The sequence below is a fragment of the Triturus cristatus genome, chromosome 4_2 (assembly GCF_964204655.1).
Source record: "Triturus cristatus chromosome 4_2, aTriCri1.1, whole genome shotgun sequence".
Taxonomy (NCBI): Eukaryota; Metazoa; Chordata; class Amphibia; order Caudata; family Salamandridae; genus Triturus; species Triturus cristatus.
Genome location: NC_140586.1, coordinates 829,411,398 through 829,423,680, shown reverse-complemented (window position 1 = coordinate 829,423,680; position 12,283 = coordinate 829,411,398). Strand labels below are relative to the sequence as shown.

Genomic DNA, 12,283 nt, shown 5'->3' with positions numbered 1-12,283 from the left:
GAACGTTTGAGAGGTATGGGTTTAAGGTGCTGCCAGCACTCACTGTCCACTTAGATTGGCAGCCCTGGCCCCTCAGCTTTAGAAGACGGTAGTATTTATCCTCTCATGCATGTTGGGAAACTCAAATGGTAAACACCAAGAAAGGTGAGTTAAAGGAAAAAAAGACCCAGCTCAACTTTTGAAAGCAGTCAACATGCTCCGCACAGGTGTGGTTGCAAAGCCCTTTCAAGGTGCAGGGCCCATGGCAAACATACCCTGCTGCTACGTCCCTCCTTCCCCAAAGTCACTTGTTTGTTTCAGCCCTGTGGTACCCAGTCAAACATACATGTGAAATACACCGCAGATAACTGACAGGATAAGTGTCATCATGTCTTACCTCCCAGAATCTTAGCCAATATGGTGTTGCTGTCTTTGGTGGAAGGCTTCAGCAGCGCTACGAGGCCACTCAGCAAGGCCGGGCGAACATCATACTGCATGAGATCCTTCATCAGCTGCAGCGCTGAAACCAAAACAAGCAGCATGAGGGCTGTCACTCAGGATAATGCATCTCTATTCTACAGCAGGGGGGTTCAGAGATAAAGGGATGGTGCCACAGCACCATCCCACCTCATCTAACCTTCAGTTGACCTTTTAGTAGTTTTTTTGTCTCTGGAAAGAGAAAAGTTACTAAGAGGTTGCCAATGATCAGCACCTGAATAACCTATGATGTTCTCTAGCAGATCTGTACTTCTAAGACCTACAGGAGAAAACCTACAGTCACACCTCAGCCCTTTAGCAGTGTCTCCTCCTATATGAGCGGACACGGTCAATGATATATCAGCAACTACTGTGCTTCCTCACTATCCCACCATTTTTAATGTCAGGGTCTTGAGCTCACGAGTAGAGGGTGCATAGCAGTGGTTAGGACCTGATCACCACCAACGTTTCAGGTAAATGAGTGGGATCTCACACAATAATGAAGTCTCAGGGAATTTGTATGGGGTGAGACGGTGTATTGGGAAAATGTGCTCTAACTAGCAATCAAAGAACTCATAGTTAAGCTGAGTAAACAGTAAAACCAAGCCACATTTTTAGGAAGGCCGAAGGAGCAAGAAAACAATCTCCAGTAAAGTGTACTATATATTATATAAGTTCATTGCATTGCTTACTCCAGTGTATCTGCATTGGAAAGGAATACCCTTTATCTGTAATGGTGTGGCATGCGGTGGAAAGGAATACCCTTTATCTGTAATAGTGTGGCATGCGGTGGAAAGGAATACCCTCTATGTGTAATGGTGTGGCATGCGGTGGAAACGAATACCCTTTATGTGTAATGGTGTGGCATGCTGTGGAAAGGAATACCCTTTATGTGTAATGGTGAGGCATGCGGTGGAAAGGAATACCCTCTATGTATAATGGTGTGGCATGCGGTTGAAAGGAATACCCTCTATGTGTAACTGTGTGGCATTCGGTGGAAAGGAATACCCTTTATGTGTAATGGTGTGGCATTCGGTGGAAAGGACACCCTCTATGTGTAATGGTGTAATGGCGTGGCATGCGGTGGAAAAAATACCCTCTATGTGTAATGGTGTGGCATGTAGTGGAAAGGAATACCCTCTATGTGTAATCGTGTGGCATGCGGTGGAAAGGAATACCCTTTATGTGTAATGGTGTGGCATGCGGTGGAAAGGAATACCCTCTATGTGTAATGGTGTGGCATGCGGTGGAAAGGAATACCCTCTATGTGTAATGGTGTGGCATGCAGTGGAAAGGAATACCCTTTATGTGTAATGTGTGGCATGCGGTGGAAAGGAATACCCTTTATCTGTAATGGTGTGTCATGCGTAGAGTGCTAGCCTGGATCTGCACAGGAGGAGAGGGTTGGACGCACCAGGTGCTCAGAGTGGGCAGGCTTGTTGCAGAGTGTAGATGAGCCAACACATGAGAGGGCATTAAAAAGATGAGACCCAAGTAATGTACATAAGAGTGCCATTATGTAGGACTAGCCTATTTTAGGAAAAATCTTTAATTGGTCCAAACTAAACATAAGTAAAAGTGGGACCACATTACAGCCTTATTTTGCTCCTGTGAAGACAGGTACCTTGCTCGTAAGTCTCTGTGCCTATTACAATGCCAATGAAATATTTCGTCTTCCCTCAGAATCCTTCCGGAATGCTTAATTTGGAGTTTTTGGAAATAAGATACAATCTGCCAACAGTATCAAATGTGATATATAAATCTAAGTACGCACATTCAAGTGGAGGGTTAGCTTTCATATGTGCAACAGAAATCTAATCAGTAAACACAAACCAGGTGGAGATAGTGTGTGGTGTTTGTAAAATGAGAACTTAGTTGAAAACGCAGTGGAGCACTATAGAGGTTCAAAGGCATACCGTCAATGAGTGGCAAGAGAAGTAGCTGGTTATTGGTTTGTTGCTGCATTAAAATGTAGTGTTCTTTAAAGAGCTAAGGGCCATATATATGAACACATTTTCCCATAGACACAGAATGGGTAAAACCCTTTGATACATCTGGCCCCTAGTCTTCAAAATGTTCCTAAACTGAAGCAGCGTTGGTCATTCTTGATGGATAAGGCAATGTTGTTGCAGATCTTGGGTGTTTATGTTGCAGATCTTGGGTGTTTAGATGGAAAAGGCCTGCTGTCTTGTTTTTTCTTTTTTACTCATCTTAGTCTCCAGTCTGATGGTGTCATGGCTGCAGGTGTGCTGAGAGCTGCAAAAGATGGTGAGCTTCTGTGCAAGATAAGCGTGGGTTCTGGTTGATATGGACATGTAATGGACTCTAGTTTTCAAAAGTTGGTTTGTGTAAAGTGGAAAATACCCATTTTTTGAGAACCACATTTTTGAGAAAATGGGGCAGGACACTGCTGAACAATGATAATTAAATGAGGTCATTTTAAAAATAGGAACCATTAAGGATTCCTTCTAGTTAGATGGAGTTACAATGTCTACAGACAAGGAGCTGATTCACACAGGTTTAAGGTAATCAGGTCACTTACTACATGTCAAAAGTGTGCGCAATATTAGGTATTATTCGCTCATTTTGGCATACATATATTTTTCTGAGAGTTCATAATACTTCTTTACAAATAGTAATTCCTCATTTCAACTTGCCATTGAGTATTAAAGCTCTTTTAGTAGAGTTCTCATCAGACACTGGGAAGCATTCAAGACTGGGGCCAGGCTGTTTCCCACATAGCAGGGGTGAAGAAGGATAAGGTCAGGGAGGAGGAAGCATTAGAGTCTGAGATCTTTCGATTGGAAGAGGAACTGGTGGAGGGACCCAACCCAGACACCTTACACGTACTACAGTTGAAAAGGGATAGTTACAGGGCCTTAGTGACGAATAGAGCCAAAGAATTGGGAAGAGAGACGCTAGGTAGGATGTATGATCAAGGGGACAAGGCTGGGAAATTGATTGCGTGGTTAGAGAAACAAAAGCTGGTGAGTAGACTAGTGCCAGAACTAATCGATGAAGCCGAATGCACAATCACGGACCCCCAGGACGTCGCTAATGCATTTGCCGCCCGCTTCGAACAGATATATTCCTCACAGAACCCCTACACAACACATGACGCTCTTGATCTCCTACGGGACATTAGTCTACCTAAACTCTCAGCGTCAGAGCTGGAGTATCTAGAAGGAGCTCTCATGGCAGATGAGGTGGCACAGGCTGTTATGGGGCTCGGGTCGGGGAAGGCATCAGGGCCCAACGGCCTTCTGATTGAATTATATAAACTTTGGATGGATATTCTTGCCCCCCACCTGTGTAAAATGTTTGCGGAGAGTAAAGAACTCGGGGAGCTGCCCCGAGACCAAAGGATAGCCATCCTAGTAATGATCCAAAAGGAAGGTAAGATCCGGAAAGCCTGTTCCTCCTACAGGCCAATCTTCCTATTGAATGTCGAACCTAAGATCTTAGCTAAACTCCTTGCCAATAGACTGGTCAAAGTCATTAATAATTTGGTACACCCGGATCAATCTGGCTTCATGCCTCAGCGCAACACTGCGTTGAATCTTCGCAGGGTACACAGGGTGATGGGAAGGGCAGCAACCATACAGGAGGAGGCGGTATTGGTATCTCTGGACGCCTCCATGGCATTCGATATGCTCGAATGCCGTATTTATTTGTGGTTCTTGAGAAAATGGGTTTTGGGCCTCAATTCATCCAGTGGGTGAGACTCCTCTACTCGAAACCTCTAGCCCAGATAGTTGTAAACAACAAAAAGTCTGAGGTGTTCGGACTTCATAGAGGGACCAGGCAGGGTTGCCCACTCTCACCCCTCCTTTTTGCCTTGGCCCTGGAACCCCTGGCATCCTGTGTGCAGAGGGACCCGGTGAATCGAGGCTTTAAATGGGCTGAAGCGTGGGATGACCGCATCTCCTTGTATGCGGACGACATTCTATTGTTTTTAACATCCCCAAAGGCCTCTCTTACAGCAGTACTCGACATCTTCGCCATCTTTGGCAGATACTCAGGGTACTCAATTAATTGGGTCAAATCGGTATTGTACGTCCTCAAGGGGCCCGTCACCGGCTATCCCAGAAATTGCCCGATAAAGATCTCCACACAGGGTTTCAAATACCTTGGCATCTATATCACCTCTGATCCCGCAGATAGATTTGCTAAGAACCTACTCCCTCCCTTACAGAGATTGAAGAAGGATTCGGAGCGTTGGATGATGCTTCCACTCTCGATGCTGGGCAGAACATCCTTATTCAAAATGATATTCTTACCCTGGTTCCTATATGAGAGTCTACAACGCCGCTTACTCTGGAACGGGAAGCCGCGGATAGCACTTCCTAAGCTGAATCTCACCTGGTACGATGGGGGTATCGCCCTCCCTGATCTTAAAAAATATTACTTGGTAGCCCATTTGACAGCCATTAACCATGGCACATACAGACAGGCGGGTGATTCGGGCTATGCGATGGATCGTTGGGTACTACCTGGAGGGAACTACCAATGTGCGCTCTATTCAAGTGCCGGAAAGGACCAACTGACCGGACCAACCAAGTATTCGGTGCAAGTTTGGCAGGCGGCTAACAAAAGTATGTGGTGGAACCGTAGGGTGACTCTGGCTACTCCATTATGGGACTCGGAGCAGCTTGGGAATTTATGGTCATCTATAGGTTTTAACAAGTGGGACCTCATAAGTATATAAAAAATAGGCGACTTATGGATAAAGGGTGAGATCAAGTAATTTTCAGCCCTACAACAGGAATATGATCTTGCTCCTACAGAATATTTCAGATACTTGCAGGTCCGTCACACGTTGCAATCTTGTCTCCAGAGGGGAGACGCCCCCCCCAGACTCCTCACCCCTTGAGGACAGACTCCTTGATGGATACCTACCAACAAAGGCCATATCACTTACCTACAAAAAGTTAGAGAATCACACCGGAGATCCCCTCTTGAAACTGCGGGAAAAGTGAAAAGGGATGGTATAATACTCAACGATGAAGACTGGGTGATAGCGGTAGCTTCACCACGGGAGGTAGCCATTGCAGCAAGGCTGAGGCTAGTGCAACGTAAGATTTTGCACTGAATCTACATCACGGGCCCTGTATGGTGCAAATGGGAAGGGCAGCGGATGGTAAATGTAGAAGGGGGTGTGGAAGTGAAGGCACGTTCCTCCACATACTGTGGGAATGCGCATTTGTGCAGAGGTATTCGAAGAAGATACACGAGGTGATGGGCGAGGTGTTAATGCATGCAGTCCCTATTGAGGCTAAGAGATGTCTTCTAAATGTGTGAGAACCCACAGATCTAAACCATGCACGTATCACCTGGGTTGCGTTGGGGTTGACGATAGCGAAATGTAACATAGCTCAGAAATGGGGGGCAGCACAGGCACCTGCGGTGTTCGCATAGAAGAGGGATATGGATTGGTACATGTTCCGTGACAAGGATGTATATGTAGCCAGGGAATGTCCCAAAAAATTGACCCGCATTTGGACTGACTGGAATGAGTATAGACGGAACATCTGTATTCCACCACTACTGCCAGCTCACAATGAATCACTGTAGATATGATCCATGTTACCGATTGTTATAAACTTGTGCACTAATATCTGGGATAGAACTAGGTCATGATAAGAAATGTGAATGTACTGCAATATGCCTTGCGATGTTGATTCCTACTTTTAATAAAAATAATTATATTAAAAAAAAAGCTCTTTTAGTCTTTGGTTGCCCGTTCTATCCTACATTGTTTTTTTAATTCCGTCTGCAGGGTAATTCCTTACCTGTCTATTTTTTTCTTACCAGCACTAGAAGGCCTCCTTTAGGTAAAAATCTGTTTCCGTGTGGTTTGTTCATGCTGATCTGCTAAAACATCTCTTATCTTTTCCTAATTTTTGATGTTGTCATCATTCTCTGACTATTTTACAGAAGTTTATAATACTCAGAAAAGAGCAAAGGGTTATATTTACCATTGCAAGAACAATTAGATTTCCTCCAAATTTCCGATTTTTTGTTAAGATCTGCTGTTTGAGGATTTGGAATCTGGCCCTGGAAAACAGCAGTCTCCCCACTGGGTTTGGTAAGAACAGAATGTATGGTTGAATGTGGCCCAAGGATTTTTTCTCTTCTGTTTTTCCATAGTTCTCCTTGCAGATTTAGGTATGTGCTTTCCAGTATTTTTTTAATAGCTGCCAGTAGAACTGAATTTTGTGACAGGAACATGATTTTCTGGAGATTAAGAAACTAGGCCTCTTTCACCTTTCATTTCTTGAGTAAACAAAGAAAGGTCAGAGCTACTTGTACCTATCTCAGCATCTTAATCTTACCTACTGGGTTGTGAAGGGACTGACAACAAAGGAGTTGTTTCAATTTTTGGAACCGGCGAGGTGCGGTTGCAGTGGACACCTGCTGAGGGCCCTAAAGATGGGGCTAGTTCACATCAATAATCCAAAACCTTGTATTTGCCCCGAGGGGCGCAGGACTTCAGCCCCCAGCTATCATTGCGGCTGCCAAGCAGCCAATGTTGCCTGCGCACCAGGAGGCGCTTTTTAGGCATCTCGGGGCTCCCGCAGTGCGGGAGCCTGTCTTCACCACCAGGGGAGTAGGACTCCAGACCCCAGCTATTCTTACGGCTGCCACACCGCCAACGTTGCCTGTGCGCCAGGAGGCACTTTTTAAGCAGCTCGGGGCTCCCGCCAAGCGAAGCCCGGGCCAAGGGCGGGCCGTCCACTCCCGCCGGAGCCCAGAGGAGGCTGGGCCATCCCTCTTGGTCCTGGGGTAAAGACGACGTGAGGAAACGTGGGATCTGGCAAACAGGGATGTATGACGTAACAACGCAAGTCATTACAACGCGTGCAGTTACATCGCAATTGTTACAACGACTGCGATGTTACTACGCTATGTCATTACAACGCAAGTCTTTACATCGACTTGCGCTAGATGGCGTGCTAACATTAGAAAAGCGTAATTTACTATTCCAACTCCAGTCCACTTAACAGTAGGGAAGGTGTTGGGATAGTAAACTACACTATTTGTAATGTTAGCACGCCATCTAGCGCAAGTCGATGTAAAGACTTGCGTTGTAATGGCATCGCGTTCGTTGTAAAAGTTTTGTTGTAATGGTAGTGCGTTGTAAAAGTTGCGTTGTAAAGGTTGTTTACCGGCAAACAATATTAATCCAGGTACTAATGTTATAGTTTTCACAAGACTTACATTTCTGCACGTGATAAAACTGCTATTATAGCACTAACCATCTGTGGGGAACCGAAGCAGGATGGGCAAACGGAAGGCAAAGGGTAATCCAAATGGAGTACCTAAAGAAACAAAAAGGCCAACAGGGAGTGCTGCAGCAAGCTATGTGGTAGATGAAATTGACACCCTAATTGAAGAGGTGGAAAGTCTACTTAGCAGCCAAAATAAATCAGCTAAAGGGCACACGAAGGTGGCAGACATTTTCTTACAAACTAATTCCAGGAAGAGGACTCCATGCCTATGAGCCACTCCCTAAAGGCAAAGCTACTCATTCAGTGCATTTGCATAATACCTGTGGGCAAAAACAGCCAGAGATTATTATTCCACTATCAACCTCAGTCACTGACAGCCCCAAAATAAATGCGGAGGGCATAGTATTCCAGGATTTTGTATGTTCTAACCAGTTTGATCCCCTTGCCAACCACAATGTGGTCACTCCTAAGGTCCCTAATTGTTATATGGACCCTTAGGGACATTGTCAACATTGCTAAGTTAGCATGAGCTTCGCTGTCATGATGCTGCTTTTGCGCACGTTACTACATAACTTTGTTTTTGCAACACTTTGTTTGTGCCTTTCACATGAGAACGGGCTGCTTTCGCGTTCTCTGACTTTCCTGGAGTTTAGTCTGAACACGATGTGCAAGGTCGATCAACAATGCCCCTTGTTATTCTGTTCTGGTCAGTCCGTAGCACCTAGACATACCATGCTACACACAGCTGCAGTACTGAAGACTCGTGCTTTGATATTACATTGTTGCATGTTGTTTTAACACACTTGGAGAAAGCCTTTCCATGGAGAAGAGCTCTGCTGTTCCTATGATGTAAACCTTACATACAGGCTTTAAGGTATGGGGTCTGCTATAAAACCCCAGAGGTCGTCATTTTTATAAAATAAACTTCTTCTAGTCAAGGGGAGGGTGGTTAGGCCTAAAAGCCCCTTTTTCCACAGTCTTTAAAAAATGACTTCTCCCTTTGTATTCTATTGAATTGTAACAATGCTAACTGTGCTAAGTTAATGCATTTTGCTGCTAGTAGTGGCACGTATACTGTATTGTAGAGCACGAGTTAAAATAAACATTTTAAACTATTTCAGTGACTCTGCCTATTCTCATTGTGGACAAGTACGAGTGAGTGAGCGAAAGAGTACGTCTTGCTCCGTGATTCCTGAGAGAGTCTGGAGTGTTGTGTTCTGGGTTGTCTAATCATTTGTAGCTCCATGATCTTTGTGGGAGAACGAATGAGACACTATAGCTAGTCGCTTTGGGATTTTGGGTACTGATGTGGTAGGCTGGTACACACCTATTCACTCAGGTCCTGTTTTCTTGCACCTAGTTCTGTGTATGTGAAGAATCCCTGCAACATGGTGCCGCCAATGTTTGGTCTGGTTCTTATCTGCGAGACGCTAGAGTAGTGTGTGTGCTTGTCCACAATACCCTCACTTCTGTTTCCGGAGACAGCTGTGACTGAGTAAGCTCCTATATTGATGTTTTTATAGGTTCTTTCAAGCTTGAAGTTTAAAAAAAGGTTTTTCTCTATCTTCTTAACCCGTTAATGCGCTGCCGCGCTCTAGGTTGTTGTTCTTTATTGTACATTATGGCGGTCGCAATTCCGGCCCCTAATCGGGCAGCACTCATGGCTTATTTGACTCAAAATGGAGTCCCTAATGCGGGTATTGCGCTGCTTTTTGTAGTAGAAGCGGATGCTGCTTACCGTTTCAAATTCTTGGGTCACCTTTCCGGCGGTAGATGGAGCAGATAACTTGTTTCACTAAATATACGACTACGGCCCTTCCTAATGTTTATCAGCCCAATCGGGCTCTTGAGATTCCGCTTACAGCTAGGCAACACCTAATTTGGTTTAATGGCGCCCTTCCTCACCGAATAACGCCGGTCCGTTTAGGTCCTTTATCAATAGATGGGGCCACGTGGTCCGTTTTGACTGGGTATACTCCTCACCCATGTCGGCTGATAACAGCGACGCTTGCAGAACTTCGCATGTTACATACATCTCTAATACGTGTGCATGGAGCTGTTATACAGTTCATGTTGCGCAACTACCAGGTGGGAGCACCTGGCATTGCTGCGCAACCTGATGGACTTGGTGGTTTAAGTCTCGTTATGGTTAATTCAGTAATGGGCAAGCGGCCACAGAATAAGGATGATTTACCTTATTGGGTTGCTGAAAAATTTGCACAACTAGAGGCTGTTTTTCCTAATACCTCTCCTGTGGAGAAACGCAGGATATTGACTATAGGTTTGCCTAAAGACTTACTTCCTGAGGTAGCTGATTGTAACACCTGGGGCAGGGTGTTTGCAGCGGTATATTCGAAATGTTTCGGCACTCCCTCCATGACCGTACTCCCCTCCGTGACAAAACGTGTTCAAGATGAACACGGAGCCGTAGCGGCTGTAGAGCTGGGGATGAGACTGGTGGGGGTGTTCGACGTGGTTGCTGATATGATCCTTGCCAATGTCAAGGGCGATGCAGTAAGCTTTCAAGTGGCATACCGCTTGGAGGATGTCCCTGATGTAGACAAGCCACGCGAATTACCAAAGATTATTGCAAAAACTTATAAGACCATAAGCCCACAATAGTTTGGGAGTTAAGCCTTTTACTCAAATGCAAACTCAATCTCAAACACAACAAAAAGCTCAGTCTGATAAAGATGGGCGTCTAGTCTTTTCTAAAAGGAACTGGAAAAATAAAAAACAGGGGCAGCAACAACAGAAGCAAGGTTCGCGTGCTGATTCACCGACACCGTAGTCTTCTGAGCGTACTTATGACATGCGCGACCGCGCGAAAATTAAGACTCCTGATAGATATCAAGTTCCTGATCAGTGTTCTCCTCGTTCTTCACAGGACACATATGGCTCTCAAGTCAGAGGAGGGGAACGCCAGGATCATGGCAAGAGTCAACCTGCACCACAGGGACGTGACCAGCCTCGACAGTTTGAAGGCAAAGGAAAACAAGAGGATCTACCTCATTTTCGACAGCCGTTTCAAAGGAAAAAAGTTGCCGCTTTAACAGCGAGGTATGCCTCAGACAGTGAGAACGCGACTCCTGGATTGGACATGGGCAGTGACTCTGCTCGACAGCGCAGCGCAGGTTACCATAGTGCGGGAGGCTCTGCGTCCCTGTCTGGAGGCGACAGCAACTGACACATTCATTACAGTAGAGACTGCTGACACCCGGGTTGCCCCCCCGCCCGGATAGACTCTATGAAATTATATTCCAAATTGAAGGTGATATACCTCGTCCAATCAATGTGGTTTCTGGGAGAATCTAACCTCCTCATATGATATTTTGTTAGCGGAGGCAGATTGGCCTCCACCCTTTGTGTTAGCTGCTTCTAGATGGGAAGACGTGATACTTCTGAGTTTTTCATGTTATGTTGCTGAGGAGCATGCACAGGCTTTTGCAGCTGAGTGGGCTCTGGCCCTAGCCCCAGCGGTGTATCGTAATCTGGTGGGTTGGGACGTTGATTCACCGGCTCATGAAATACCTTTATGCTCTATGCCACAGCCACAACCACAATATCCAATCAGGCGTGAAGCAAGGGCTTCCTTATGTGATATTCTAACACAGTTGGAGTATCAAGGAGTGACTGAATCCTATACATCACCGATGAATAACCCTCTCTTTACAATATCAAAACCTGATGGTTCATATCGGATTGTATTGGATAACCGAAATTTGAACAGTCATTGTCGCACTTTTGCGGTGCAGAACACTCACAGCTCTGCGCTGGTGAACAATCTTGTTCGTAAAAAATACAAAACTACACTTGATATTTTTAATGGTTTCTACAGTCACAATCTCGCACCTGAGAGCCGTGATTTGACGGCATTTACTGCTGTCGGTAATCAGAAAACATTTAGACAATTGCCTATGGGGTATAAGAATAGCCCCGAGGTATTTGCGGAACGGACTGTGTCTTTGTGAAACGACATAGACCCTAACACGTTCTCGTACATAGATGACATTCATCTAACAGACGATGAGCTAATGCCGCACCTTGTTTGAGTCGACAGGATTATTTTGTCCTTTGCCGACTATGGATATAAATTCAATTTTGCAAAATCACACATCGCCCATTTGGCGGTACTCTTTTTAGGCTATGAGCTCAATAAAGAAGGAAAGGTCTTAGCCCCTCACTTCTTGGAGAAATGTGCACACTTGCAACCCTCCTCTACACTGAAGAAACTTCAATCCTTGCTGGGATTTTTAAATTTCGGGCGGACATACATTCCCGATTATGCCCAGCGTATCAAACCGCTTTATGCGTAGATAGAACCTAAGTTTTCTTCTGCCAGTTGGCTTCCGGAACATACTTCTATTCTAAATTCTTTGCAAACTGACTTGCTTGCAACTAACTACTTGTTGACGCGTGATAACACCACAAACCATCTAGTAATACGTATTGGTTCTGGGACAGTGGGTTTCACTTACTTTATGTTCAATGAGGGTGACACAATACCTATTGCATACAAATCACATTTATACACTGCTGCTGAAATGCGTTTTTCAACTGTTGAAAAAATCTTGACAGCAGTACAGATGGCGATT

General features: G+C 45.1%; 1 protein-coding gene across 1 annotated transcript in view; it reads right to left on the bottom strand.

Annotated features, from left to right (window-relative positions):
* The window catches only part of ARMH1 (armadillo like helical domain containing 1), a 274,600-nt gene that overhangs the window by 83,112 nt on the left and 179,205 nt on the right, over positions 1 to 12,283 (bottom strand). Inside the window, exon 7 of the mRNA XM_085602791.1 lies at positions 377 to 499. Coding sequence (XP_085458917.1) covers positions 377 to 499 — 123 coding nt within the window. The remainder of the gene's footprint in view (positions 1 to 376; positions 500 to 12,283) is intronic.